Source organism: Eretmochelys imbricata, chromosome 7 (genome assembly GCF_965152235.1).
Source record: "Eretmochelys imbricata isolate rEreImb1 chromosome 7, rEreImb1.hap1, whole genome shotgun sequence".
NCBI lineage: Eukaryota > Metazoa > Chordata > Testudines > Cheloniidae > Eretmochelys > Eretmochelys imbricata.
This window is the reverse complement of record NC_135578.1, coordinates 81,524,201-81,551,275: the sequence shown is the minus strand read 5'-3', so window position 1 is coordinate 81,551,275 and position 27,075 is coordinate 81,524,201. Positions and strand designations below refer to the sequence as shown.

The window sequence follows — 27,075 nt, the reverse complement described above, 5'->3', positions numbered from 1 at the left end:
GCAAAAACCCACGAGGTGGCCATCTTGCTTCCTTCTGCAGAGGAACCCTCTACAGTGTAGCACTTCTTGAGGCTGCTTTTTGGGTATTATTATCATGGTGTTTAAAAGCAGCAGCCCCTGCCTGCCAACGCTGGGGACGTGCTGGGCATGCCTCTCGCAAAAAGAGCTCCAGAAAGGGCCCAGCCAATGGCAAGGCGAGGCCAGCCGCTCCAAACTGATCTTCCCTGCCTAGCCCTTCCTAAACAAAGGGTCTCCTATGTGGGCTTTGCTCTGAGCAGAGGACACGGGGCAGGCACAAGCTGCGACATGGATTCGCGGCGGCGGATCCGGCCCAGCGCGGCGCGCACTGGAGAGGCTGAGCTCGCTTCCCCAACGCAGCGCAGCGCCGCGGCCGGGCCGGTCTCCCCGCGGCCAGCAGTCTGGCCCGGCTCGCGTGTGGGGACGAGGCGACAAGCCTGGGTCGGCGTGAGGGGAGCCGGGCGCCGGCTTGGCCCCGCTCCTGCCGCCGGGGCGCCAGCCGCGGGCTCCGCTGGGCGCACCCCCTCCCCCGGGCAAGGTACGGCGCAGTTTGACTTTATAAGGCAAGGCTACATATTAGCGACATTGAAAGGAGGCGGAGGTGAGGCGAGGACACGGTCCCAGGCTGGACAAGCCCCCCTCGGTGCAGCAGGCGCGCTGCCCACCACTCTTTGAGGGCTGTCAGTCCGTGCCTGCTGCTGCCGGGGGCCCAAGGGGACGCGCCCTCCGTTGCTAGCACCCCCGCCCGGTCCTGGCTCCTGCCCTCGCTCCTGCCCTCGTGCTCAACACGCGTTGCTGAGGTTTTATTTTTCAGGGAGTCTGTCAGGAGCCCCAAAAGAGCAGCTCTCAGGCTCCTTGGGCCCCAGGCAGGCCCCCTCTCGGCGCACATCAGCTTTTATTCACTAGCTCCTCTACTTCCACTTTGCTTTTAATACATGACCTAATGACCGAAAACCTTCCCTGGATAGTATAGGGGAAGAACTGGATTAAGTACTCTAGGAAACTACTTTCCACGTGGGTCTCAGCAACAGCGACAGAAATTTGCAGACCTCTCTCATTAGATTTAACAGAAATCTATTTTTTTCTTTTAAAAAAGGGAATCATTTATTGCACATAAACTAGGGCCTAGATCCCAAAAACCCACTGACTTCTAGAAAAGACTGTGATTGATGGCAGGGGGCTCCGGAACAGACTGGATCTCATCAGGCCGAGTTTGATCATTACAATTTATTGTTTACTTAAAACTTCACTAAAGAATTTTCAATAAATGTCTCTCAGGCAGAAAACTGGCTGTACATTTGTGCACTGCCTCTGGAAATAAAGGGAAATTTACATCCAGTAGCAGTTGCAGCAGAGAACTGCCTGCATTTTGCAGCTGCAGTTGAACAACACATACAAATTCAAATATATGCATGTCTAGCTACTTGATTGTGGGTGTAAATGAGGGCGCTACAGGTGTAAACATGGAGATGTGCACCCACAATCCATTTTGAAATATATCAGTTAAATTAGAGGTAGTGTTGCCATTTGTTTATTGCATAATATTAGCTACTTAAACCCTAATTTGTTTTGATAGGACAGGGTGACATAAGGTAGTCAAGTGTAATGTTATGTTATAATACACGTGGTAAACCATATTAAAAATTATAAAGACATACACATGCAGTGGTTTAATTCTGTCTAATACCCTCAGTTACCTAAGATTTTATGGTCCCACAAAAACATATTTTCATTTGTTTAGAGCCAAGTGTTTTTCACTTCTTTAATTCAGGCAATCGCATTGATTTGTATGTGCAGCAAGAAATAGAGCTGATAAAGCTGTAAGGTTAAGCAGGACCATCCCCATCAGTTAAAAAAAGTTACCCACTATTATTAGAAGTAACATGTAAGATTATTCGGCTGGCAGAAAAAAAAAAAAGAGAAATATACTATTTTCCCCTAATCTGTTAGCTATGTGCATTTGGGAGTTCTTGGTGTATAATTAGTTTTGGGTTTCACTTTCCCCTGTTGTTTGTGTGGGTCTTTAATATAAAAAACATTTCTTACCTGTTGTTAACATAAACAAATTGTAATTGAAAAAAATGGCACAGAGGCTTAGAGGCAGTTTCAATGTTCGAACTATTTTTAAATCATTCTTTGAAAATGATTAGATACCAAGTTCACAGCTTCTCTTTAATGAATACCCCCCTCATCTTCAACACTCAATACCACATAAAATACTAAACTAGTGTAAACTATAATTATTTTGCATGTACACTGAATGCCAAATCAAAGCAAGTTACACAACTTTGTCGCCCTGCCACTTGAGCCTGATCTGCAACTTATACCACCATTTACAGCACTGCTGAATGTTGCTTAGTAGAACCTACAACATTTCCAAACAACACAGACATACATTGAGACTCAACAGCAACACAACAAACTACTGAATGAAAGCAAATAACCTGTTTTGGTAGAGGACAGCTGTGAAATAACCCAAAATATCTATATTGCATGCAATTTGTATTAGAATGAAAACAAGACAAAATTTAAGAAGGTACATATTCATAATAATACTAATTAATAATAAAGTGTTTCTGTAACATTTATTGTGAGATCTGTTAATTAAATATAAAACCTTTATTGTATTTTTAAAAGCTTAGCGCAGTATTTGTTAAATATTAGAAAATTATATACCTTTTAGCCTATATATTTGAGATTCTTTCCTTTGTACTACCAACTCATAACAAAATGTCATGAATCCATCAGAATGAGGTGTATTACATAAAAAACAGTTGTGCTACCCATAGAATCTATGAACTAGAGCCCACAATGCTTTAACCAGATTTTCATGATGTCATGTCCCTGCAAAATCTATTACATCCTTCAAGGTAAGGTATTCCTGAAAGTTTATGTGGATGTTATTTCAAAGAGATGTATGCCTGCCCAATATAGGTTTAAAATCTTATATCTCAATTATGTGCAAATTAATTAAAGTAACAGAATAGTAACTAATATTGGCTCCAAATGTGAAAATTATTCTCTCTAGGTTGATTGTGCATGCATAACGGCACTCAGATTTTAGACTTCAGGCATGGACTCTACCAGCTGGGTCTTGTTGTCTCTAAAGGTAAATCCATATATGATCTTAAAAGTCATCATTCCTTTGCACTAAGCAAGGACATGCTTTGTATCTTAAAGGCATATCCTGAAGTAATTCCACATGCAGGCTTTCACGGATTTCAGTGTGCATTTTGTGATTGGTAGAATATAATTCTAGCACTTTGTCTAGTTGAAACTAGAAGGGAGAATCCTTCTTTTGAGGGGAAAACATCTTGCATAAAATGTAGTTTAAGGATGAAAACAGCTATCCCCCCACTCTCTAGTGAATCACCTCAAGAAAATACTAACATTCCATCTATATGAGCGACAGAACTATAACTCCTTGCAACCAGCAATCTACTGAAACTAGCCTGATTCCCTTCTTTAAAAAAAAAAACAAAAAACCATGGACAGAGTCCTAAGGCATTTTCCAATTCCCTTCCACTTGAAAAATAAAACCTACTCCCAGAGCAGTCTTAAACCCTTTGCCAGCCAGGGATTCCCTTCTGAGCAGCTAATATGTCTACCTTATCTGAAAAGTTTCAGAGTAGCAGCCGTATTAGTCTGTATCCGCAAAAAGAAAAGGAGGTCTTGTGGCACCTTAGAGACTAACAAATGTATTTGAGCATGAGCTTTCGTGAGCTACAGCTCACTTCATCGGATGCATTCAGTGGAAAATACAGTGGGGAGATTTATACACACAGAGAACATGAAACAATGGGTGTTACCATACACACTGTAACGAGCTCTCGTTACAGTGTGTATGGTAACACCCATTGTTTCATGTTCTCTGTGTGTATAAATCTCCCCACTGTATTTTCCACTGCATGCATCCGATGAAGTGAGCTGTAGCTCACGAAAGCTCATGCTCAAATACATTTGTTAGTCTCTAAGGTGCCACAAGACCTCCTTTTCTTATCTGAAAAGTAACTTTTGAGCACTGCAAGGTACTGCTTCCCCTCCCCCATCACCCTCCTTAGGATTCAGCACCTCTACATTACATTCCTAGACCCTGACAAATATTTATATTTCAGAAATACTGTTCAATTTCTTTCAGTTCCTCAACAATTTTGTATTCTATAGCAGGATTTGTTGTTTAGAAATATTCAAAGTAAGAGTCTCTGTATTTCATTCAAATATAATTTTACAAGAAATTATCCAATGGTATGTTCCCAAAGGGCAGAAGTACACATTTTGCTCAACCCAGTCTTCTGAAACTTTACAAGGTCAAAAGTATTTCTTGCCATTTACTTGAAGAGGCAAGGAGGCCTTTTGGGTTGTAGTTTTAAAACAATTTGATATGCACAGTATAAAATATACCCCTTTTTGTTCTAAAAGTACACCAGAAAATGAAACTGCTGGAGCAGAGGAACATAAAGGGAATGGGGATATAATTAAGAAGGCAAAGAGAGGACTTAAAGAAAAGGAGGTGAAGAAGCAAAGCAGGAATACAAAGAGAAGGTCAGACTATGCAAGAAGAAAATAAAAGAAAACCATGTTTAGCCTGGAAAAAAAGATTGACAGAAAAGCTGGAATTCATCCTTTCCTTGACCCTGCCTCTGCCAAAATCCTTTTTCATGCCTTAATCACCTTATTATCTCATCTCCTGCAATGCTCTCTTTTAAGGTCTTCCTAAGTCCATACTCATTAAAAATAAGGAAGAGCATAATGTTGCTGCTACATTACTCTTTTGCTGTAGGAAGCAGGGAGTTTCCCCATACTCCATTCTCTTCACTGGCTTGTTATTTGTTGATCTTCAAATCAAATTCTAAATTGGCTTTGCCCCAATTTGTTTATTCCTTTTTTAAGTTCTCAGAAGGGGTCATGTGACTTACATATAGTAAACCTCATTCATAGTGAACTCTGAGGCCAGCTATTTAATTTTGTTTATCCCCCACCCCAACAGTGTATAAAAACCACACAGACATCACATCCATCCACTGGTGTAAGGATTTTCTGCCTACTTGCCTACTCTGAAGAAATGGAACGGACATGTCTGTAAATCTTGTAGGTTGTGGGGTGAAGACATACAATAGAAGTTTTCCCAAGATACTGTCATCTATGCTAAACTCATGCTTGATGCAAGAGTCAAAACTGGCTTTACCCTACCTTTCTGCCTCCTTCAACTTTGGGGATGGCCAGAGGTGGAGTTGGTCCCCACCAAAAATAGAGTAACTTCAGGCCTGCTTTAACTTACACCAACTAGACCAGAGATGACTGGAGAGACTAGGTGGGAGTAGTGAGATCATGTATTAGAGTCAGAGGATTGATAAGGGACAGAAAATTCATGGGGCTAGGGTAGGAGAGGAAGTTCAGGGGACAAAAGATGGATAGATTAAGGGGGTTCAATTGTGAGGGAGGATGGAACAGGGGGATGAAGAGAAAAGACAAAGAGATTGAGAGCCTCCAGAAATGGCAGAAGGCTTTCAGGATGTTCTGGGAGTGGAGAACAGAAACTTGTGAGAGGGATGAGCAAGAAGACAGACCACTGGGACTGAAAGAGCACAGAGGGAACAGAACAGGGACCAGAGAGGAAATTGGGGAAATAAAGAATATATGGGCAGGATGAGGTATGTGAGCTGGCTGAGTAACCAGGAATGACTGAGATGCAAGAAACAAAGGGACAGGCAATTAGAAAGGAGGAGAGATTTAGAGGGAGAATGCAAATAGAATATGGAGCCAGGGGGTTTTGTTGTAGTTTTGTTCGTATTTTATTACCAAAATGTTTTTCTATAATTCCACATACAGAGCAAGCAACCTCCTGTTGTAAAATCCAGGCATTTGCACTTGGTATTTCACAATGTGGTGAGGGATGATCCTGCCCACCTCAAACCTTCCACTTAAATCTTTTTTACTCTCTCCAGCCCCTGATTAGTTCTATCTCTGGGCCTACTTTTCCACATTGGCCAATGTGACCAGATTTGCAGCAGACTAAAACTTATGCCCACCTCTAGTTATATGAATGCATGTGGTATGAGCAACAGAAACACTAGCTCACTCTAATCTTCAAGGCTTATAACTGGAGAAGTATATTCAACTGTTACGGTTAAATTTTATCTAATATGTTGTCCAAATCTACAGAATGACTAATATTTTTAAGAATTTACAAATGGACCTCAAATCTTATGAAGGTGTATTGTTTCTGTTTCTTGCTTACCTCAAAAGGTAGCATTATTGGTGGTGGCGGCTTTTTCAGTTCTTCACATTTTCTCTTTTTACATATCCGGTGACTTGTTTTGCGTTTCCTGCAACAGCTGCATTCCTCACAATTAGTTTTCCGCAGACAAGGTTCACATACCCCACACCGTCTTCGTTTCTTTTTTTCTAACATAGGGAGCAAAGATGAATATGAGAGAGGGTAACTGTAAACTGGGTTTGTAAAGGAGGATGGTTCTGAAGCCTCAGCAGAACCGATGCTATTGCTCTTGCTGTCCTGAACTGAGTTCAAGTTTATTCCAACACTTCCTGATTGTAATGAAGAATCCTTATACCGCAGTTTTGAATCAGTTGGTGAATATACATTTCTCTCTCTGTCAGAGGTAAGAGCGGAGCTTCCTGTGTTTGAGGACAACCCTGAAATAGAGCGTTCAGAGGAATGTCCAGTATTTTCTTTGAAGACTGCAGTTGTTGTAGAGACTAAGGCTACTATGCTTTTTTCTGTGTTTGATGATGAAATAGGGACATAACCTGAGTCCAGAAATAAAGTTTCTTTACCAATGTACTTAACAGGCTGCTGCACTGCAAGATTAACTGGTTCACAAACTGTGACTACATTTTTTGTGTCAGATTCTGAATCATCTCTTTTACAGCACAAGTCAGAATTTGAGTCAGGTTCTTTATTATCAGGCACCAAATCCAAGTCAGTTTTTATGTGGGATCCAAAAAACGAGCCCAAATCTTCTAAATATACGATTGAATTTGATTCAGTGGTAACTAGAGAGTCAGAATTTGAATCGGGTTCTTTATCAGCAGGCTTCAAATCTAAATTAATCTTTACATGGGATTCTGCAAATGAGCCTGAATCTTCTAAATGTTTTTTTGTGTTTAATTCAGAGGTGATTATAGAGTCAGAATGAAAAGGTGCCGGAACAAGCTCAGAATTCTGAGTAAAACTTTCGTCTGAGCTTCCTGTATTGATCTTACTTGATGTCCACCCACAGGGCGGCTCTTCACACTCATACTCCTCCTCTAATACTTCTGGATTGTAAATGCTTGGTAGACGCTTTGAAATGGAGACACTTGATTCAGGTCTCCCTATCTTTTTATCTTGACTATCGTATTTAATGGAGGGCTCAATGTCTGTATCACATAGAATGTTGAGAGGGGTTAATTCATTTTGTGCTGAATCTTGTTTTGAAACCCTTTCAGCAGCTTCAACTTTTTTTTCTTCCAATATAGTAAGGGTTTCTTGTTCATACTTGTCCGTTTTTTCTAATCTTTTCTGTGCTGTAACTTTCTTTTTTTTGGTAATTACTGCAGTTTGGGACTGTCTATGAGAGAATGATCTGCTACGAAGAGACATTGTAAAGCCACTGAAGTTTAAAGAATCCTGGTTATGAAAGAGAATATTATCTGTTTTCTCCATATTTACCCAAGATGTTCCAGATAAAGCTCTAGTTACACTACTCCTGAGAAATCTAACTGATGAACTCAAAGGTGGTTTCTTTTCTTGTTGCTTTTTCTTTACATCATTTTTTTCTTGCATTGACTTTTTGCATTTTCCAGAACTCACAGCCTTTTTGGAATTCTTCTTGGCTTTCTTTTTCACTTGGCTAGATTTCTTTTTGCCTTCACTAGTTTTCCTTTTGCCTAACTCTTCCTTTTTGACTAATCTGGAAGGTCTGGCGTGGTGAGCCATGTCTATCAAGGAGTTGATATGTAAAAGGAGTAGTGGAAAAAATCATGGGCTCTTGAAGGAATTTTTCACTTCAACAGAAAATTGCATACTCTTATTGCTGTTCTCTGTCATAATACAGAGTTGAATCTGAAATAAAAAAAAGTTTGTTTTTTTAATTTAATCATAAAAGTCTGTATATCAGTATTATATAAAAGTCTCAGTTAAAGCTAAATATTTAAAACATTGAGGCAAAAATTGGAATATTTGAATTTTATCAAATATTAACATCTTATTAATGTTATTATATATATATATTATATATACACACACACACACAGCATATACTCTATAGTCCTTTCAAAGTGGGCATCTTGCTAAAGTGGACAAAGAGCAAAAGACCAAGGGAACTTCACACTTTACTGACTCATTATTTGTACACAAATATATAAATGAAGCCTGAGTTCACTGCTACTTGCTTCAGGTTAATTTACAGCTCTCCTCCCCCATATGATTCAGGACAAGAGTGTGCCTGGTTACATGTGGCTGCACAGAACATTAAGACCTCCCTCCACAAGGCCAGGTAGGACCTACTCTTATCACACCTCAGGAACAGATCACCTGATACACACATCTGCACATCCCGAAGCAGCAGCCAGAGAGAGCTACTGCTTCTTCACCCACATGCTGGCCAATAGACCTGGCCAGGCGAAAGGTGAGGAAAGTAACCTGTATCCTCAAAAGGGATATTCCAAGTTATTTCTCCTCTCGTTGAGCTGGAAAAGAGCAGGAGAGGAACTGGGATTCTGAGTCACAATTCCTTCTGGGATGCTGTGACTACATATTGCACCATATTCAGTGCTAAGCCTAAAGCACACAATCTTGCTGTCAGTGTCACATAAATATATTATGTTGGCAGTGGTGACTGCTCCACAGACATTAAGGTTGTTGCCGCCAATATTCAATATAAGGCTTATCCTGCCTTCCCAATCCCCCATAACTTTTAAGTTTCAAGAACTCCTGGTCTGAAGTTTTCTGTAATAAATTCAAGTCTGATTTCCAGATCAGAATTGTTTAGGGGACAGAGTCAATATACATGTATGTTTTTATCAGGCTGTCAAGCGATTAAAAAAATTAATCACAATTGATTGCGCAATTTTAAAAAAATGAATCGTGATTAATCGCACTCTGAAACAATAATAGAATACCATTTGTTTAAATATTTTTGGATATTTTCTACATTTTCAGATATATTGATTTCAATTACATTACAGAAAATACAAAATGTACAGTGCTCACTTTATTTTTGAGTACAAGTATTTGCACTGTAAAAAACAAAACAAACAGTATTTTTCAAATCATCTAATACAAGTACTGTAGTGCAATCTCTTTATCATGAAAGTTGAACTTACAAATGTAGACTTATGTAAAAAATGCATTCAAAAATAAAACAAGGTAAAATTTTAGCGCTTGCAAGTCCACTCAGTCCTACTTCTTGTTCAGCAAATCGCTCAGACAAACAAGTTTGCTTACCTTTGCAGGAGATAATGCTGCCCGCTTCTTGTTTACAATGTCACCTGAAAGTGAGAACAGGCGTTCGAATGGCACTGTTGTAGCCGGCTTCACAAGATATTTAGGTGCCAGAGGCGCTAAAGATTCATGTGTCCCTTCATGTTTCAACCACCATTCCAGTGGACATGCATCCATGCTGATGATGGCTTCTACTTGATAACAATCCAAAACAGTGTGGACTGACGCCTGTTCATTTTCATTATCTGAGTCAGATGACACCAGCAGAAGGTTGATTTTCTTTTTTGGTGGTTCGGTAGTTTCTGCATTGTAGTTTTTCTCTTTTAAGACTTCTGAAAGCATGCACAACACCTCATCCCTCTCAGATTTTGCAAGGCACTTCAGATTCTTAAAGCTTGGGCAAGTGCTGTAGCTATCTTAGAAATATCACATTGGTACCATCTTTGCATTTAGTGAAATCTGCGCTGGAGTGTTCTTAAAATTAACAAAACGTGCTGGGTCATCATCCAAGACTGCTATAACATGAAATATTTGGCAGAATGCAGGTAAAACAGAGCAGAGGACGTACAGTTCTCCCCGAAGGAGTTCAGTCACAAATTTAGTTAACAGATTTTTTTAAACGAGTGTTATCAGCATGGAAGCATGTCCTCTGGAATGGTGGCCGAAGCATGAAGGGGAATATGAATGTTTAGCATATCTGGCATGTAAATACCTTGCAATGCCATCCGCAACCATGCAAACGCCTGTTCTCATTTTCTGGTGACACACTGTAAATAAGAAGAGGGCAGCATTATCTCCCGTAAATGTAAACAGACTTGTTTGTCTTAGCGATTGACTGAACAAGAAGTAGGACTGAGTGGACTTGTAGGCACTGAAGTTTTACATTGTTTTGGTATTGAGTGCTAAATTTAATTTAAAAATTAGCAATTAAATAAAAAAAACTTTATTATATGAATATTAAGGTTACGTTAAACTCAGAAGCAGTGGTATGATGAATAGGGAATTTGTCAGGAGACCTAGATTCTTTTCCTACTCTACCATGAACTTGCTACATGACCTTTGGCAAGTCACTTCGCGTCTGCGTCTTTCTGTTTTTCATAACCCTACCCTTTGTCTGTATGATCTATTTAGACTAATTTTGGAGGGACAGGGATTGTCTCTTTCTATAGGTTTCAACCGTGCCTAGCACACCCAGTGCTACTGTAATGCAAATATTGTCAAGGGTAATTCAAGAAAAGACATCTTTAAACTAGAGCTATCAATTAATCGCAGTTAAAGCCTGCGATTAACTGAAAACAAAATTAACGCATTAATTTTTTTTAAACCGCGTTAATCGCATACCTCCGAGTGAGGCATTGGCTGCAGAGGGACTGGACAGCATCTGGTCAGGCACAGTAACCAAATCTGCCTCCGGAGAGTGGAAAGAGAAGAGGAAGTGGCTCCCATCCCGGCTCTGATGGAAAGGTAGGGATCCTGATCCCGCCGTGCTCCAATGCCCCTAGCCTGCCCCTCATTCCAGGGACCAACCCACCCCACTCCCCTCACACCATTGCCTCATTGCCCCAGCTAGCCCCTCACTCCGGGGACCGCCCCTCCTCCGGCACCATGCCTCATTGCCCCCAGCCAACCCCTTGCTCCAGGAGGTACCCCATAGAGAATAGGGGCCTAGCGAGCTCAGGCTCGCCTGCCACATGCCAAGTCCCTGAGGTAAAAATCTATGCTCCCTTGCAAACAAGGGCTCACCTAGCTGAAGGAAACCTACCAGTGTTTAATTTAGAAGTTCATAGCCACGGCACCTCTGAGCTAGCTGCATCAGCTATGAATGTAAAATATCTCCTTGATCCCCGGCACCTAATTGCTTGATCCCCAATACCTCTTTCATTACAAATTAAGCCCACCTAGCTCAGTAAAAGGAGGCAATCCTGGCGAGCCCAGTCACAGAAACCACCCTTCCAGAAGCAAGACACCTCCCTCACCCTCCTCCTGCACAAGTCATTGCTCGCTCCTCATCCACAGTCCTCCCCGAACACTGAATGCGGATTTCTAAAATGAAACTCTCTTCCTCTTCAGACAGGAGGTGAGCCTGGTGAGCTCAGAAACCCAACCCAAGAGGAGCAGCATCAAGAATTCACCCTTCTCCTGCACAACTCACACCACTCCCATCTCCAAAATATTGACATTCTGAGATAAAAATATCTTACCCCTTTGATAAGCCAAAACTCCTCTAAAAGGAGGAACAAGAACTAGGACTGAGTGGACTTGTAGGCTCTAAAGTTTTACATTGTTTTGAGTGCAATTATGTAAAATCAAAAACAAAAAATAATTCTACATTTGTAAATTCAACTTTCATGATAAAAATATTGCACTACGGTACTTGTAAAAGGTGAACTGAAATGCTATTTCTTTTATCTTTTTACAGTGCAAACATTTGTAATAAAAATCATATAAAGTGAGCACTGTATACTTCGTATTGTGTTGTAATTGAAATCAATATATTTGAAAATGTACAGAACATCCAAAAATACTTAAATACATGGTATTCTATTAATGTTTAACAGTGCAAATAAAACTAAAAAAATTAATTGGGATTAATCACAATCGCTTGGCAGCCCTACTTTAAACCCATTATTTTAAAAAAAATCTCAACTATATAGTTTGGAAATGACAAGGTAAGATTACTTAAACAGTGCTGACACCAACCTTAACATTTAGTTAATGGACATAGACTATTAAACAGAAACATCCCAGTGAGCAACCAAATATGCTCAACGCTGCCCTTGTAAAAGAACGTTCACAAGAAATACGAAGTCTAAATAAACGTTATCTATTCATCACATAGTTCTGTCTTAGAATGGTACATAAAAACTGTAATAACTTACTTGTATACAATGGTTGTAAAATGCCTGGTCTTTCATACTACCTTACACAATCCACAACAATCAAAGATATGTTAACACTTCAAGAGTACTTGTGTCATCTATGTAATATAAATGTAAATATAAACTAAAAGATGTCTTTTAGGTCTGATAATCAGTGATTTTCAACCTTTTTTCATTTGCAGAGAGGGTACTGGAACAATTTTTATAGTCGGGGGTGCTGTGAGACATTGAATCGAACTGTAAGTCCTGTATATAATGGAAACCAATTCAAGCCAGGGGGTGCAGCAGCACCTGTGTTTGTGGACCCCTAAAAATTTTTGAATGGAGGTGGGCATCCCTTTGGAAATCTTAGGTTGAAAACCACTATTCTATGGTAACGACCACCTTTCGCAGACCCCTTAGACACAGTCTGCAGACCCCAAGTTGAGAACTACTGTGATAAAGCACACATCTCCACGGTATGTAAGCACATCCAAATATCAGTCTTTTACTGATAAAATAGTTCTATATACACCTAATGAAACAAATTTACCATATGAACATAGGCCGAACATATCCCAAATCATAAAAATATCTGTCCACTGCATTAAAAAAGAAACCATTCCTGTCAGAGCAAGCCATTAAACATGATGCTAGAATAAATATTACCCACATCTTGTGTTAAAAAGGGCATAAAAGCAGTCCAGGACCCAACAAAATTAGAACACTACCATTGCCTTCAGTGGAAGTTGGATCAAACCCTGAAATAGCAACACAAATCCAGAGTTGGAGTTGAGGTTGTTTGAATGCTGGTAATAGAGAAATTTTTTGTTTGACTGCATTATCTGAGTTTCAAGACTAATGTCAGAATTGCTTATGTCAGCAGATCCCAAAGCATTGGTCAATGAAGCACTTGCAAGTAGTTTGCAGAAAGCTAGCTAATTAATCACAAGGTGCAGGCTCTCCTCTAGTTTCCAACTGCTTTTGCAAACCTCCAGGCTATTCTTTTCAATCAAGAGCCCAGACTCATAGAAGCAGTTTGAAACAAGGAGCTGGAAGCATATCTGTTGCCCTTAGCGGCCAGTGCTCTACACAGAAGTAGTAAAAGAAATACAAGCTACTTTCAGAGACCTGAGTTGTCAGCCACTAGTGTGAGAGGGATGTCCAGGGGAGAAGAGAACAAGCCCAGCAGGAACTAAGTCCAAGGGAGAAGGAAACTGAACAGAAAAAGAAGGTGTACAAGGGGAGAGGACTGAACAAGTATGCACAGGGGTGCTGGAACAACTTTTATAGTCAGGGTGCTGAGAGCCATTGAACCAAACTGTAAACACTGTATATGATGGAAACCACTTTAAGCCAGGAGGCGTGGCAGCACCCTGAGCTGTGAATGTGGAGGAGACCAGGCAACACAGGAGCTTCTTCAGAGGATCATTGGGCAACAGAGAGAAACAGAACAGAGGGGGAGGGGAAGAGATAAAAGAAGAGCAGAAGTAGACAGTGACTGAATTTTTCAAAATTCTGTGAATCTCACATTTAAGACATTGAAAATGTATGAACAGTTTTCCACAAAAACAGTGTCTGTAGTTGTCACAGGGATGTTATGAGATCCTGAAAGGTAGGACATAGTCTCTAAGGTGCCACAAGGACTCCTCATCATTTTTTTTTAATAGATTATCTTGGAGACTAAGCTTTTATTTGAGCATAAGCTCTTGTGGGTTAGAACCCTCTTCATCATGCATGCATGGAGTGAAAATACAGGAGCAGGTATAAATACATGAAAGGATGGGGATTGCTTTACCAAGTGTGGTAAAATTAAAAGGTATTCCACACTTGGAAAAAGTTTGAGATCTTGTTTATATAATTTAAACATTAAAAAGTATGGAAATTATAAGCTTAACAGTAAACTTAGGCTGGCCAGCTCTACAGAGTTTGATCCTCCTATAAATCTATAAGGAAAGCTATAGAGCAGGGGCAGGCAAACTTTTTGGCCTGAGGGCCACATTGGGTTTCAGAAATTGTATGGAGGGCGGGTTAGGGGAGGCTGTGCCTCCCCAAACAGCCAGGCGTGGTCCGGCCTCTGCCCCCTATCCGACTTCCCCACTTCTCACCCTCTAATGCTCCCTCTGGGACTCCTGCCCCATCCAGCCTCTCCTGTTGCCTGGCACCACCGCCCCGCCCCGGAACCCCTGCCCCATCCACTACCACCCCCACTCCCTGTCCCCTGACCACTCCCAGAACCTCCACCCCAACTGCCCCCCGCCACCCCATCCAACCCCTCCTGTCCTTCCTGACTGCTCCCCCGGGACCCCTGCCCCTTCCAACCACCCCTTCTCCCTGACTGCCCCCAGAACCCCTGCCCCCGACTGCCACCCCATCCAACCCCACCTCTCCTTCCTGACTGACCCCCCCCGGGACCCCTGCCACATCCAACCACCCCTTTTCCCTGTCCCCTGACTACCTCCGGAACTCCCACCCCTGACTGCCCCCCGCCACCCCATACAAACCTTCCTTCTTCCTGACTGCTCCCCCGGGACCCCTGCCCCTTCCAACCACCCCTTCTCCCTGACTGCCCCCAGAACCCCTGCCCCCGACTGCCACCCCATCCAACCCCACCTCTCCTTCCTGACTGACCCCCCCCGGGACCCCTGCCACATCCAACCACCCCTTTTCCCTGTCCCCTGACTACCTCCGGAACTCCCACCCCTGACTGCCCCCTGCCACCCCATACAAACCTTCCTTCTTCCTGACAGCCCCCATTCAACCCCCCCCCATTCCCCACTCTCTGACCACCCCAAACCCTGTCCACCCCCGCAAACTCCCCTACCCTCTATCCAACCCCCCCACGCCCTGCCCCCTTACCGCGCTGCCTGGAGCACCGGTGGCTGGCAGCGCTACGGCTGCGCTGCCTGGCTGGAGCCAGCCACGCCACCGCGCAGCACAGAGCACCGGGTCAGGCCGGGCTCTGCAGCTGCACTGCCCCAGGAACTCACACCCCCGCCACCCAGAGCATTGTGCCAGTGGCGCAGTGAGCTGAGGCTGCGGGGAAGGGGCCCACGGGCCGGATGTGGCCTGCAGGCCGTAGTTTGCCCTCCTCTGCTATAGAGGAAGAAATATTTCATTCATCTACAGAGTATTTATTCATCTAAGGAGGAAGAAAGTATTTTATTATTACTTACCCCCTTCTAAGGCCTGGTCTACACTTAAAAACTTTACCTGCATAGCTGTGTAGGTAAGGGATCTGATTTTTACTGATACAGTTATACCAGTACAAGCCCTAGTCTAGATACCGCTCCACTGATATAAGCATTCTTTCACTGGTATATCTGTCTACAAAGGGGTGGGATTTGGAGTTTGCTGCTTTCACAATGACAGCAAAGATAAAGTGGCAAAATGTTTAAATACAGACAAGGCCTAAGTGGCTGCCAATCCTCTGCAACCAATCAAAGCTGGCTGGATATATTGAGGGGACTGCCTGATACCCCAGCATGTGTAGTAACCAATACCCCACACACATACATGCTGTTTGTTTTTTTAAAAAGATCTGCAAGAATTCCCTTCCCCCTTACAGCCAGCTACTTTGGACTAACTCTGCATCTCCTCCTCCCCCTACCTCCCCCAGTGTAGAATGTGAGAGGGGACTCCAGGGTTAACTTTCTCAGGGCTGGAGGGGTGAGTGAAGATCTCAGTTTATCTCCCTTGCTGCAGTTGCTCAGTGGGGGAGGCACAGACTACTGTTTCGCACTCATGCACACCCCAATCACCACTCCAAGAGAGTTCAGGCTAGATACTCCATCATTTTGCATGGGACCAAGGCAGGAAGACTTCAGTGTGTTCCCCTCTGCAAAGATTCTGCTGAGGAAGGAGAGAAAAGCCAAGAGACCCACACCTCTCCCATTTCTTGAAGGCAAACAAAGGAAGAGAATAAGATTCTAAAAATAAAAGATGATGGAAAAAAGGCTTAAAATGCCCACAGTAGGGGATAGGGGCCAGAAGATGAAATGCTGCAGGTCTGACGTGGGAAAGAATTAAATGTTGGAGGGGAGGGGGGAATTATTAAATGCTGGGATGGGAAGGAAAACAGAATGAGACGTGAGGGCTGGGGCGGGGGAATTCAGAGAGGAAATGCTTTGGTGAGGAATATAAAGAGGGAGCAGAGGATTAAATGTTGTGTGGAGAGGAGGTGAGCTGATAAAATAGTGGGGGAGGAAGAAGTAAACACAAACAATGGGATGGTCAGTAAAAAGTGATGAACTGGGGGGGTATCTGGGAAAGAGCAAGCCAGAAGTAATTGATATTTCCAAACAGAAGTGGACTTGAACTGTTAGAAGGGGTATGATGGGACAAGCGGAGAATGGACTGGGGAAGGAGGAACACCTCAAAGACTGGACTCTGAAGGACAAAAAAGGGAGAATGAATAGCTTTGGTACAAGAAAAGGAGAGGTGGCTTCTGGGGAAACACAGCAAATGAATTTTAGAGTTGAGTGTGGTAGAGCGAGTGAGGGTGGATGAACGAGGAAGAGACTTGGAAGCAAACAAAGTTACGGATTACCCTTTCTTGCATGTATCAACACACACACACACAACTCCACATGCCCTAAAAATCACAAGTTCTACCATCCATACCCTTTTTTCCTAACAAATTATCCTTTTCCCTGTAGTTTGTAATATGAAGGGAGAGATTGAAAGGGGAACAATAAGTAATGGGGATGGGAACACCACTTATTCTCATGCAGGAGGAAAGGAATTTGGAGTTTCTGCCCCACTAGTACTGCCTACACCCACTTTCTAGGATTGCCAGGTGTCCGGTTTTCAACCAGTCAGGAAGGGACCCTGGCGTCTCTGGTCAGCACAGCTGACTGGGCTGTTAAAAGTCCAGTTGGCGGGGCTGGCAGGCTCCTTACCTGGCTCCGTGTGGCTCCTGGAAGCGGAGACATGTCCCTCTAGCTCCCAGGTGCAAGGGCAGCCAGGGGGGCTCCATGTGCTGCCCCTGCCTTGTGCACCGGCTCTGCAGCTCCCATTGGTCAGGAACCACAGCCAATGGGAGCAGCAGGGTGCGGCGCCTGCGCGCAGATGCAGTGTGGCACGTGCACCATGCAGATGCAGAGCCACCTGGCCATCCCTACGCTTAGGAACATGTTGCCGCTTCCGGGAAGCCACCCGAGGTAAGCACTGCCCGGAGCCCGAACCCCCTCCCACAGCCCAACCCCCTGCCCCAACCCTGAGCCCCCCTCCTGCACTTTGAACCCCTCATTTCTGGCCCGACCCTGGAACCCACACCCCCAGCCTGGAGCCCAGTCCCTCCAACACCCTGCCTCAGCCCAGAGCCCCCTACCACACTCTGAACCTCTCAGCTTCACCCCCCAGCTCGGAGCCTCCTCCTGCACCCCAAATACCTTATCCACAGCTCCACCCCAGAGCCTGCACCCCCAGCCGGAGCCCTCATCCCCTCCTGTACCCCAATCCCCTGCCCCAGCCAGGTAAAAATAAGCAAGTGAGTGAGGGGAGAGAAGAGTGAGCGATGGGGGGGCGGGGGATGGAGTGAGTGGGGGCAAGGCCTCAGAGAAGGGGCAGGGCAAGGGTGTTTAGTTTTGTGTGATTAGAAAGTTGGCAACCCTACCATTTCCTGCTATCAGACCATTGGGAAAGGAACTGGCACATGCTCCTCAAACCACTAGGGCCCCTACTAGCAGCCAGTGCCCACACCCAGGGAGGAGCTGGTAAATCCTGCACATTCAGCAAGTGCTTTAATAGTGATACAGTAGAACCTCAGAATTATGAACATCTCGGGGATGGTGGTTGTTCAGAACTAAGAAATGTTTGCAACTCTGAACAAAATGTTATGGTTGTTCTTTCAAAAGTTTACAACTGAATATTGTTTCAAAGCTATATTAAGTCTTTACTTATGCAGAAGAAAAATGCTTTTAACCATCTTAATTTTAATGAAACAAGCACAGAAACAGTTTCCTTACCTTGTCAAATTTATTTTAAACGTTTCCTTTTTTTTTTTTTAGTAGTTTACGTTTAACACAGTTCTGTGCAGTGTTTGCTTTATGTATTTATTTATTTATTTTGTTCTCTGCTTCTGCCTGATTGCATACTTCCAGTTCCAAATTAGGTGTGTGGTTGATCAGTCAGTTCATAACTCTGGTGTTCGTGACCCTGAAGTTTTACTGTCAACAAATGTTTACAAATTCAGATTCCTCTGGTTTCTAGTCAGATGTCACATATGTAAACATGATTTACAATTATTTCTGTTTACTGATCTGGTGTTATGAGTAAGCACAGATTATGCATTAACCCCCCCCCCCAAGGTTTTATTTTAACCTGACAGTATTCCTGCATTAGTGACTCTCCCTTTTCCAGCAATGAGCGAGAGACAACTCACCCAATGCTGTTCCTTGCATCAGATAAAAGGGTCTCATGGAGAAGTGGCACATGGAATGACCTCTCAAGAGCAATTTAATGTAACTTTACATCATCTTAACTTTTGTAGCCCGTAAACAATCTAATTTCAAAATGTCTACACTAACTTGTCAGTGTCCAAATATAATGGGGCAATCTAACAAGTTGTCAGTTTTAGGACCTTGCACAGAGATGTAAAGCTGTTCTGATGACTCACCTGGCAGACAGACCAGATGGGTCCTCTTGTCTCCATTCCAGGAGCAGTAAAGGGTTTGAGCCTGAAGTAGAAGGAACTAGAATGGGAAATGAGGGGTCCTGTAGAGAACAATTCTAGAATAGACCACTACAGATTGATGCTGGTTTGTTATTTACATTAAAAATAAAGGGAAAAAAGGAAGGGTTTAAGTTTGAACTATATCCTCCCCTTGTGCTCTATGCTAGGAGCAAATGCCAGATACTTACAGTCTGCTCTTCTTTATACTGGTATAAATGTGGAATGATTCCACTGATTTAAATAATGCCCCATATATAAATATAACAATGCTATGAAACTAACCAAGAGCTCATTCTTCTAGTCCAGGGTTGGGCAAACTACAGCCCATTGGCTGGGACCAGGGAACTGCAGCTAATGGGAGCTTCGGGGGAGGTACCTGCAGGCGAGGGCAGCGCGTGGAGCCCTCTGCCCCCGCACACAAAGGCTGCATGAACATGGTGCTGGTCACTTTCCAGAGTGGTGCAGGGCCGCAACCTGGGAAGGCAGCCTGCCCTGGCCCCGGTGCATGCCGCTGCCACCTCAGAGCTGCTGCAGGTAACTGGCTCCAGGCCGGAGCCCGAACCCCTCCTGCGCCCCACACCCCAACTCCCTGCCCTGAGCCCCCTGCCTGCACCTTAAGCCCCTTCCCTGAGCCCCCTTCCACACCCCTCCTGCACCCCAACTCCCTGCCTGCACCCCAATTCCCTGAGCCCCCTGCCTGCACCCCAACCCCCTGCCGTGCCGCCTGCCTGCACCCTAACCCCCTGCCCTGAGCCCCCCTGCTGCACCCCTCTTGCACCGCAACCTCCCTGCCCTGAACCCCCTCCCGCACTGTGCACCCCCTCCTGTACGCCAACCCCCTTCACTGCCCTGAGCCCCCTTGTACACCCCGCACCCCTCCTCTGCCCCAACCCCTTGCCCTGAGCCCCTTCCTGCACACCACACCCCCTCCTACACCCCAACCCCCTGCCCCAGCCCTACATTCATGGCCCTGCAAGCAATTTCCCCACCCAGATGTGGCCCTTGATCCAAAAAGTTTGCCCACCCCGTTCCAGTCCTTACCTAAGGAGAAAACTCTCATTGAGTTCCATGGGAGTTCTGTTTGAGCAGCAGTTGCTGGATTTGGCCCCAAATCACAGACAAGCTGTCACAAAGTCATATTTTTGAATTTACTTTAATTCTTTATATAGTATAAAAAATCCTCCACATACTATTTCCTTTATACTAGAGTATTTTAGTAGTAGTAGGTTTGTTTAGAACACTCGTGTTTTTCAGATACGATCTTTTACGAGGAGAAAGAGAAATGGGAAGCATTTAAAAAGAACTACAGCTGGTTCCATGGTGTAATGGTTAGCACTCTGGACTCTGAATCCAGTAATCTGAGTTCAAATCTCAGTGGGACCTTGTTTTGGGGTGGGGGGAGGAAGGGATAGCTCAGTGGTTTGAGCATTGGCCTGCTAAACCCAGGGTTGTGAGTTCAATCCTTGAGGGGGCCACTTAGGGATCTGGGGCAAAAATTGGGGATTGGTCCTGCTTTGAGCAGGAGGTTGGACTAGATGACCTCCTGAGGTCCCTTCCAACCCTGATATTATATGAGATGTAGGTTCTTTAAATAACAGCAGTCTTTTAATGACATCATGAAAGAGAGCAGTGACCCCTTAAAAACACAGCTGCAAGGGAAAAAAAAAAAAAGAGTACTATCCAGGCAAATAACCAGAAACAATCACAAACAAGGCAAGGACTAGGTTAGGACCCTAATTTTACCATGCTTGGATGCACTAATGAAACTACATTTTGTTTCTATGTATACATATGTTTTTAAAAGTCAGAGATTTGCATGATGGGGAAAAAATACCTTGGAACATTCATATAAACCAAAAATCCAAGTACATAGTATTATGGACCAAATTCAGAATTAGGAACATAGGAGTTGCCATCCTGGACTTTACCAAACCAAAGGTCCATCTATCTAATATTTTGTCTCCAATAGTGACCAGCACCAGATCCTTCAGAGGAAGATGTAAGAATTCTGCAGTACATAAGAAAAGCCATACTGGGTCAGACTAAAGGTCCATCTAGCCCAGTATCCTGTCTTCTGACAGTGGCCAATACCAGGTGCTCCAGAGGGAATGAACAGAACAGGTAATCATCAAGTGATCCATCCCTTGTTGCCCATTCCCAATAGGCAGATGTGAGAAAATTGGCCAGCACATTACATCTCAAGCTAATGTCTATCAGTTAACAACTGGCTTAAGCCCCAAAGCATATGGTTTTGATATCCTTTCCAAGACTTTTGTTAGTATTTAGTATCACTCTGGATGTTCTTGTTAGCCATATCAATGTCCAATCCCTTTTAAAATCTTGCTAAATCCTTGGCTTCAACCTAATGTGGCAATGAGTTCCATAGTCTAATTATGTGCAGGAGTGGTGGTGGTGAAGAGTTTTTTCCTTTTTATCAGTTTTGAATTTGCTATCTTCTAATTTAATTGACTGTCCCCTTGCTCTTGTGTTTGAGACAGGGAGAACAGAAGCTCTTGATCTGCCTTCTCAGTACCATTCATTATTATGTCTCCTTTCATTAGTTTCTTTTCCTAAGGTAAACAATCCCAATCCGTTCAGGCTCTCTTCTTATGAGTTTTTCATGCCCCTACCTATACTCATTACCCTTCTCCGAACCTCTTCTAATTCTGCAATATTCTGTTTGAGATGGGATGACCAGTCCTTTATAGTATTCCAGATGAGGCTTCACCACTGACTTACATAATGACATCATATTTCCCATATTATTCTCCATGAATACACCAGACTTGGTGTAAGCAGCCAAATCTGAATTTGTTCCTAAAATTTCTAATAGTGTAACTGTAGAAATTGGTTAATTAAATGGTTTACAGACTTTACTGTGTGCACAATGAATGAAGCACTGTGGGCAATGTGCACCAAAGAACCAATCTTTCTCCCATAAAATCCATGGCAAAAAATAACTTTGGCACATGCTAGATCAGACACCAAAGCCCTGATCCTGAAATCTGTTCTGCCCAGGTGCAAAGGTTCTACCATGTGGAGCAGCTTGTAGGATCACATCCCTGATGAGGCAAAAAGAAAAGAAGTACTTGTGGCACCTTAGAGACTAACAAATTTATTTGAGCAAGGCAAGGCTGCTTGATTCCTGGCTCAATCCTCCGAACTGCTCAACACCTTTAATTCTGCAGGACTTCAATAGGAGATATGGGCACTTAGCATTTTGCAAGTTTATGCCCTCAATCCACAATTTATAGTATGCACAGTGAATGAGACTGATAAGCACACTTGTCAATGTTTTGAAAATAACACTACAAAAAGCCTTTCACAATTTTAGCTAAATAGGTGTGAGTGATAAAAAGGCTGGAAGACAGGACAATTGGTGCCACAAGAACAAAGAAACCCTCTTAAATATTGTCATTAAATCATTTAAAAATGTGTACACTTTGTGAGCATGTCCTGGTGCATTCTTACCAGAAGTGTGCAGCTCTGCCTTATTCCATGTTCAGTACAGTCAACCTTTGCTCCTAATGTTGTGAAGTTGTACTAAAAAATGGTACCAACTGCTCTATTGGCCCAAAGTAACTTTTAAAGGCACATCACTCAAACTGAAAACAGTTATTACTAATTTCAGAGTAACAGCTGTGTTAGTAATAACTAAAAAGAAAAGGAGTACTTGTGGCACCTTAGAGACTAACCAATTTATTTGAGCATGAGCTTTTGTGAGCTACAGCTCACTTCATCCGTGAGCTGTAGCTCACGAAAGCTCATGCTCAAATAAATTGGTTAGTCTCTAAGGTGCCACAAGTACTCCTTTTCTTTTTAGTTATTACTAAGATAGTCCAAAGCACTTTTGAATTAACTGTTCCCCACTAAGAAATAAGGCTTTTTCTCCCACTCTAGTTCTGCATTAAAAATATTTAAAGTTTAAAAATTGCATGTATTTTTGCAGAGAAACTGTTTTTCTCCTTTAAAAAAAAAAAGTGGTTGAACCACTTTAAATAAACCACAATAAAAAAAAAATTAACCTTCAGGCAGAGACTAAGCCTGGAAAAAATAAGTCTGAAAGGTGAGTGTTTTGGAAAGTAATAAGTGACTAAAACCAGAGCTTAGAATGCAAATGCTTAGACAAACATTCACAGTTGTGAGCAACATGCCAGCAAAAAACACACAATCAATAAAGACTTCAAAAATATTATAGATCAAAGATTTGTGTTTGCTGTGAAGAGCTCTCAAATGTCAAAGAATTATTTTGTACACCTCACTTTTCATTTAATTTTTTGATTACCTGCTTTACATGATCAGTCCATCCTTATAGACCCAAAATATGGTCGAGCTCCTGCCTGAGAAGGACTAGACATGATTCCCTTCAGGGCACATCAATGCTACTCCTCAGCTGCATAGAGAGACAGCTGCTGTTACCTTTAGGGCTAACTAGGCTACTTCTTCAGCTCCGCCCAGACAGAGAAGTAAACTGATTGGGAGCAGAAGGAGCGCGGCACCTACAAGCTTGGGTCATTTCATAGAAGAATTCCTAAAACGAGAATAAATCTTAGCTTAAAAAAAAAAAAGTTACTGAAATCAACCGGAGAGATCTATTAATTAGAAGTCTTCATTTTTATATAAATTTTGTTAGCTTTGAAGTTTAAAAAGACACAAATCTACAAGTCATTCTTCTAACCAGCGTTTTTACTAAAAGCATTTTAGATGCATCATATTACAAGCGCATATTTGTCCAGTTTTACAATTTCCTAATTTTATATTAAGATTTTTAAAATTGGAGACATTAGGCCAAATTGATTCCTGGTATAACACCATTGACAAGTTTGTTTACACAGCCTGATTCTTGTAACTCCACGTGCATGGTGACATCAGCGTGCTCATGCCCTGCTCTGGATGCCTACATGCACACTTCCTTCTACTCCTTAAAGGAATAGTATCTCATTAAGTTAAACAGCTGTTATGCAGCCAGAGATACAAGTGATGTAATAAATGTAAACACCTCCACAGATTGTGTCAATTTGTAACTAGCCAAATTTATCCCCAGTGTAACTCCACTGATTTCTGCTATGTTACACCAGGGATGAATCAGGCCCATTTTTAATAGCATGTCTTTTTGAGATAGTAGAGAGATGTAAATTCTAAGTGTGCTAACCTCTGCCCCCTCCCAAACAAGCCACCTGGCCCCAATCAATTCCTCTCAGACAAGCCACCTGGCCCCAATCAATTTTATCCAGTAAACTACCCTACTCCCTCTAAATTCCCTGAAGACCAACAGACCCACAGTAAACTATCCGTACCAGATCTCTCCCCAGTCTTGACAAACCATCATCAGTTCAAACCTCCTGACTCCTACCAATTCATCCAACCAATCTGCCTCAGTTTATTTCTCCAGGTTGGAACTCAACAGCAACAAACTTCTGAGGGGAGGCCCAGTCTTCCTCCTTTTCTACTAACAAAACACCTTTCTAGGGGAAATATTTTCAGTAATCCCCCGCAACTGTTTGTGGAGCAGCAGCAAGAGGAACTACTTTCTTGTGACTCACAATTAAGTGTGGCAGGAGGGCCTGTTCCCCTGCTGACCCTCCATCTCAGCATGTATTCTAAGTGTCTCAATGTGAGGGGCCTCACTGGCCACATAAGCAAATGGCTGGCTCACTATGCTCATGCTTTTAGGAATCTCTGGAACCAGCCCTACAGGCAAGTTGCTATCCTTCTCCAGTTGCCTGTATTGTGATGGGCTCCTAAAATGAGAGGCCTTGTTGAGCACATGGGCAAATGACTTGCCCTTTCTAGTTAGTGCTATGGGGTGTGTGTTTGCAGTGTAAAATACTTGCCAGCCCCAAAAATAAGCAGCTGGCCCTGCTCCTACTCAAGACATACCTGGGGGTTTATTTTTGCAAGAGGTAGAAAAGTAGTCAGAGGTGGTCTCGGGCTACTATTGTAAATCTTTTCATGCAGAGAGGAGCCAAACAATGGGTCAAATTAGGCTTTCACTTACAGTGATGTAAATCGAGAGAGACTCCATACAGATCCATGGAGTTACACTGCTGTAAATCTAAATGAACAGACCAGAATTTGCCCCAGGGCTTTTAAAGAGAAAGGAGAGAGAGAAAAAAAGATTTACTTAGATTAAAACCCCCAAACCCACCTTAAAAGCAACCTCCAAAGGATGCTGCATGGCCGTTCCTTTCTTTTTAAAAGGCACACTAGAGCCCAAACTCCTGGTCAGTGTCCCTTTAATTGTTCCCTGCCCTTCCATGGAGGTTTAAGGCAGCTTTGCTTGCCTGGCGGGTTTTTCCAGGCAGGCTCTAGCTAGCTGCTGTAGCGCAAACAAGGCAGCAGCACGAGCAGAGCCCGGACGGTCTCAGTCGCTTAGCCAACAAACTGTCTTTCATTTAAATACACGCCAATATTTCTTTATTTCCCCCCCAAACGTCCGTGCAGAGCTCTACCGTCCCGTAAGAGAACCGCCTAGGCAGCTTACCGACTAGTTGTGAGTTTTACGAGCTGCTTGCCTGGGTGTCCCTGATTGCACTTTCCACGTCTCTCCTAAGGAGGTTGCAGCTAAACTTTGGAACTATCGAATAAGTCGTTACTATACTTTAACCAACCCACTAAAGCAGACAGGAAACCGGCTCCACGCATTAAAGGGGGCTTTGCCACCGACTCGGGCGCGTTAACTGCTCCGGGGATTGATTCCAAATACATACCAAGGCTGTTGCATTGTCAGTAGGATACTAACAGGAAAGGGCGATCCGTGCATGGCTGAGCGAGCCACAGCTGGAGAGGAGCAAGTGGAGTTCCATGGCTCTTGGGGCGCGGCGTGTCCCTCCAAGCAGCGAGCTCGGAGAGCAAAATAAGCCCCGTGCGGAATATGGATACCCAGTGGCACTGGGGAGTAAAATATGCTGCTCTCCCCGGACGGCTAGCCTCTCCCCAGGCCAGACCCTCTGGGAGGGAGGCTCGGCTATGCTCTCGCTGGACCTACCCCTCCTAGTAGAAAGCAAAACGCGAGCTGGATCCCCCTAGCTGGAGTGGGATTCCTTGCCCTGCCCTCCCTGGCCTCTTTAGGCAGGAGACTGCCCTTTCCCTCTCTCATAACAGGAGACTGACTGAAGGAGAAATTAGCTGAGAATACCATGTGTAGCGCAAATGCTCCCATAATACAAGAGATGCCTTCAATGAAAGCGAAATTGACTAATTCTTTACAGAATCATTAAGAGGAGAGATGGAAAAGACCTAATAGGTTCTTGTTGGTTCCTCCACTGGGACCAACCACTGCAGGTTTGTCCCCCAGACTTTGTTTTCTAACCAGGCATTTGCCATCAGTGTATAGGAGCTTTCACCTAAAAATGGACACTGAAAATCATTTTAGACCCAACCTTTTGGCTTTAGGTTTTAAAAAATGCGAAAAACAAATTATTCTATTAATTATGGTTTCATAATTAAAGTTCATCACTTCTTAGTAAGTGATGGCCAATGTGCCTGTACAAATCATGAATTTATTAGATCCAGGGGTTCAATGTTGGGTTGGTATTCAAGATGGTGTGATTGTTGGTTTTAAAACATTGCCCTATTATTTTTAATTCAAACAAGGAGAGAATGTGCATATGCCTATGAAATATGCATCTTTGTGTACATGGCCTATAGCAGAACCAGCATAAAAATGGCATGCTCATCCATAGGTGCTCAATTAGTCACTCATCGAGAAAGAGAAGCTGCTACTATTCCCTCCCCATCCAGAGGAGGATATGCAAATATACTGAGGGAATTGGAAGAAAAATAAAAGCTCTGTCATGTCCCCACCCTCCATGGAGAAAAATAAGAAGCTTCTCTGGTAGTCCCACTCTCCCCATAAATCCCATGTGCCTCCCTGGACCATATAACATCTTAATCAACTCCTCACTGGAGTTGGCTAGTCTAAAGACATGACAATCAAGTGGGGCTACGTCATTAGCCCCACTACCTATGACTGTGACACAGAGTCTCAAAACATGAAGCATAGGTTTACAATTTCTGGCCTCAGATCCCAAACCTGGGACACCAACATCCACTCATCAGTACACTGACTCAAGTCA

General features: G+C 43.3%; 1 protein-coding gene, 1 long non-coding RNA gene and 1 other non-coding gene across 5 annotated transcripts in view; 2 read left to right on the top strand and 1 right to left on the bottom strand.

Annotated features, from left to right (window-relative positions):
• The window catches only part of TET1 (tet methylcytosine dioxygenase 1), a 123,355-nt gene extending 97,419 nt beyond the window's left edge, over positions 1–25,936 (bottom strand). For 2 of the 3 annotated variants that reach the window (XM_077821766.1, XM_077821768.1), the window contains exons 1-2: positions 25,708–25,936; positions 6,257–8,083 (exon numbers count right to left, since the gene is read on the bottom strand). In XM_077821766.1, coding sequence (XP_077677892.1) covers positions 6,257–7,957 — 1,701 coding nt within the window. In that variant the 5' untranslated portion in view covers positions 7,958–8,083; positions 25,708–25,936. Of the gene's footprint in view, positions 1–6,256; positions 8,084–22,468; positions 22,568–25,707 lie in introns of those variants that run through there. The other variant, XM_077821767.1, reaches the window with a different exon arrangement.
• LOC144267975 (uncharacterized) lies at positions 10,326–11,924 on the top strand. The gene is made up of 2 exons (XR_013346691.1): positions 10,326–10,927; positions 11,534–11,924. It is a non-coding gene; the product is annotated as an uncharacterized LOC144267975 (long non-coding RNA).
• TRNAQ-CUG (transfer RNA glutamine (anticodon CUG)) lies at positions 20,309–20,380 on the top strand. Its single transcript has one exon. It is a non-coding gene; the product is annotated as a tRNA-Gln (tRNA).
• Positions 25,937–27,075: the final 1,139 nt, after the last annotated feature.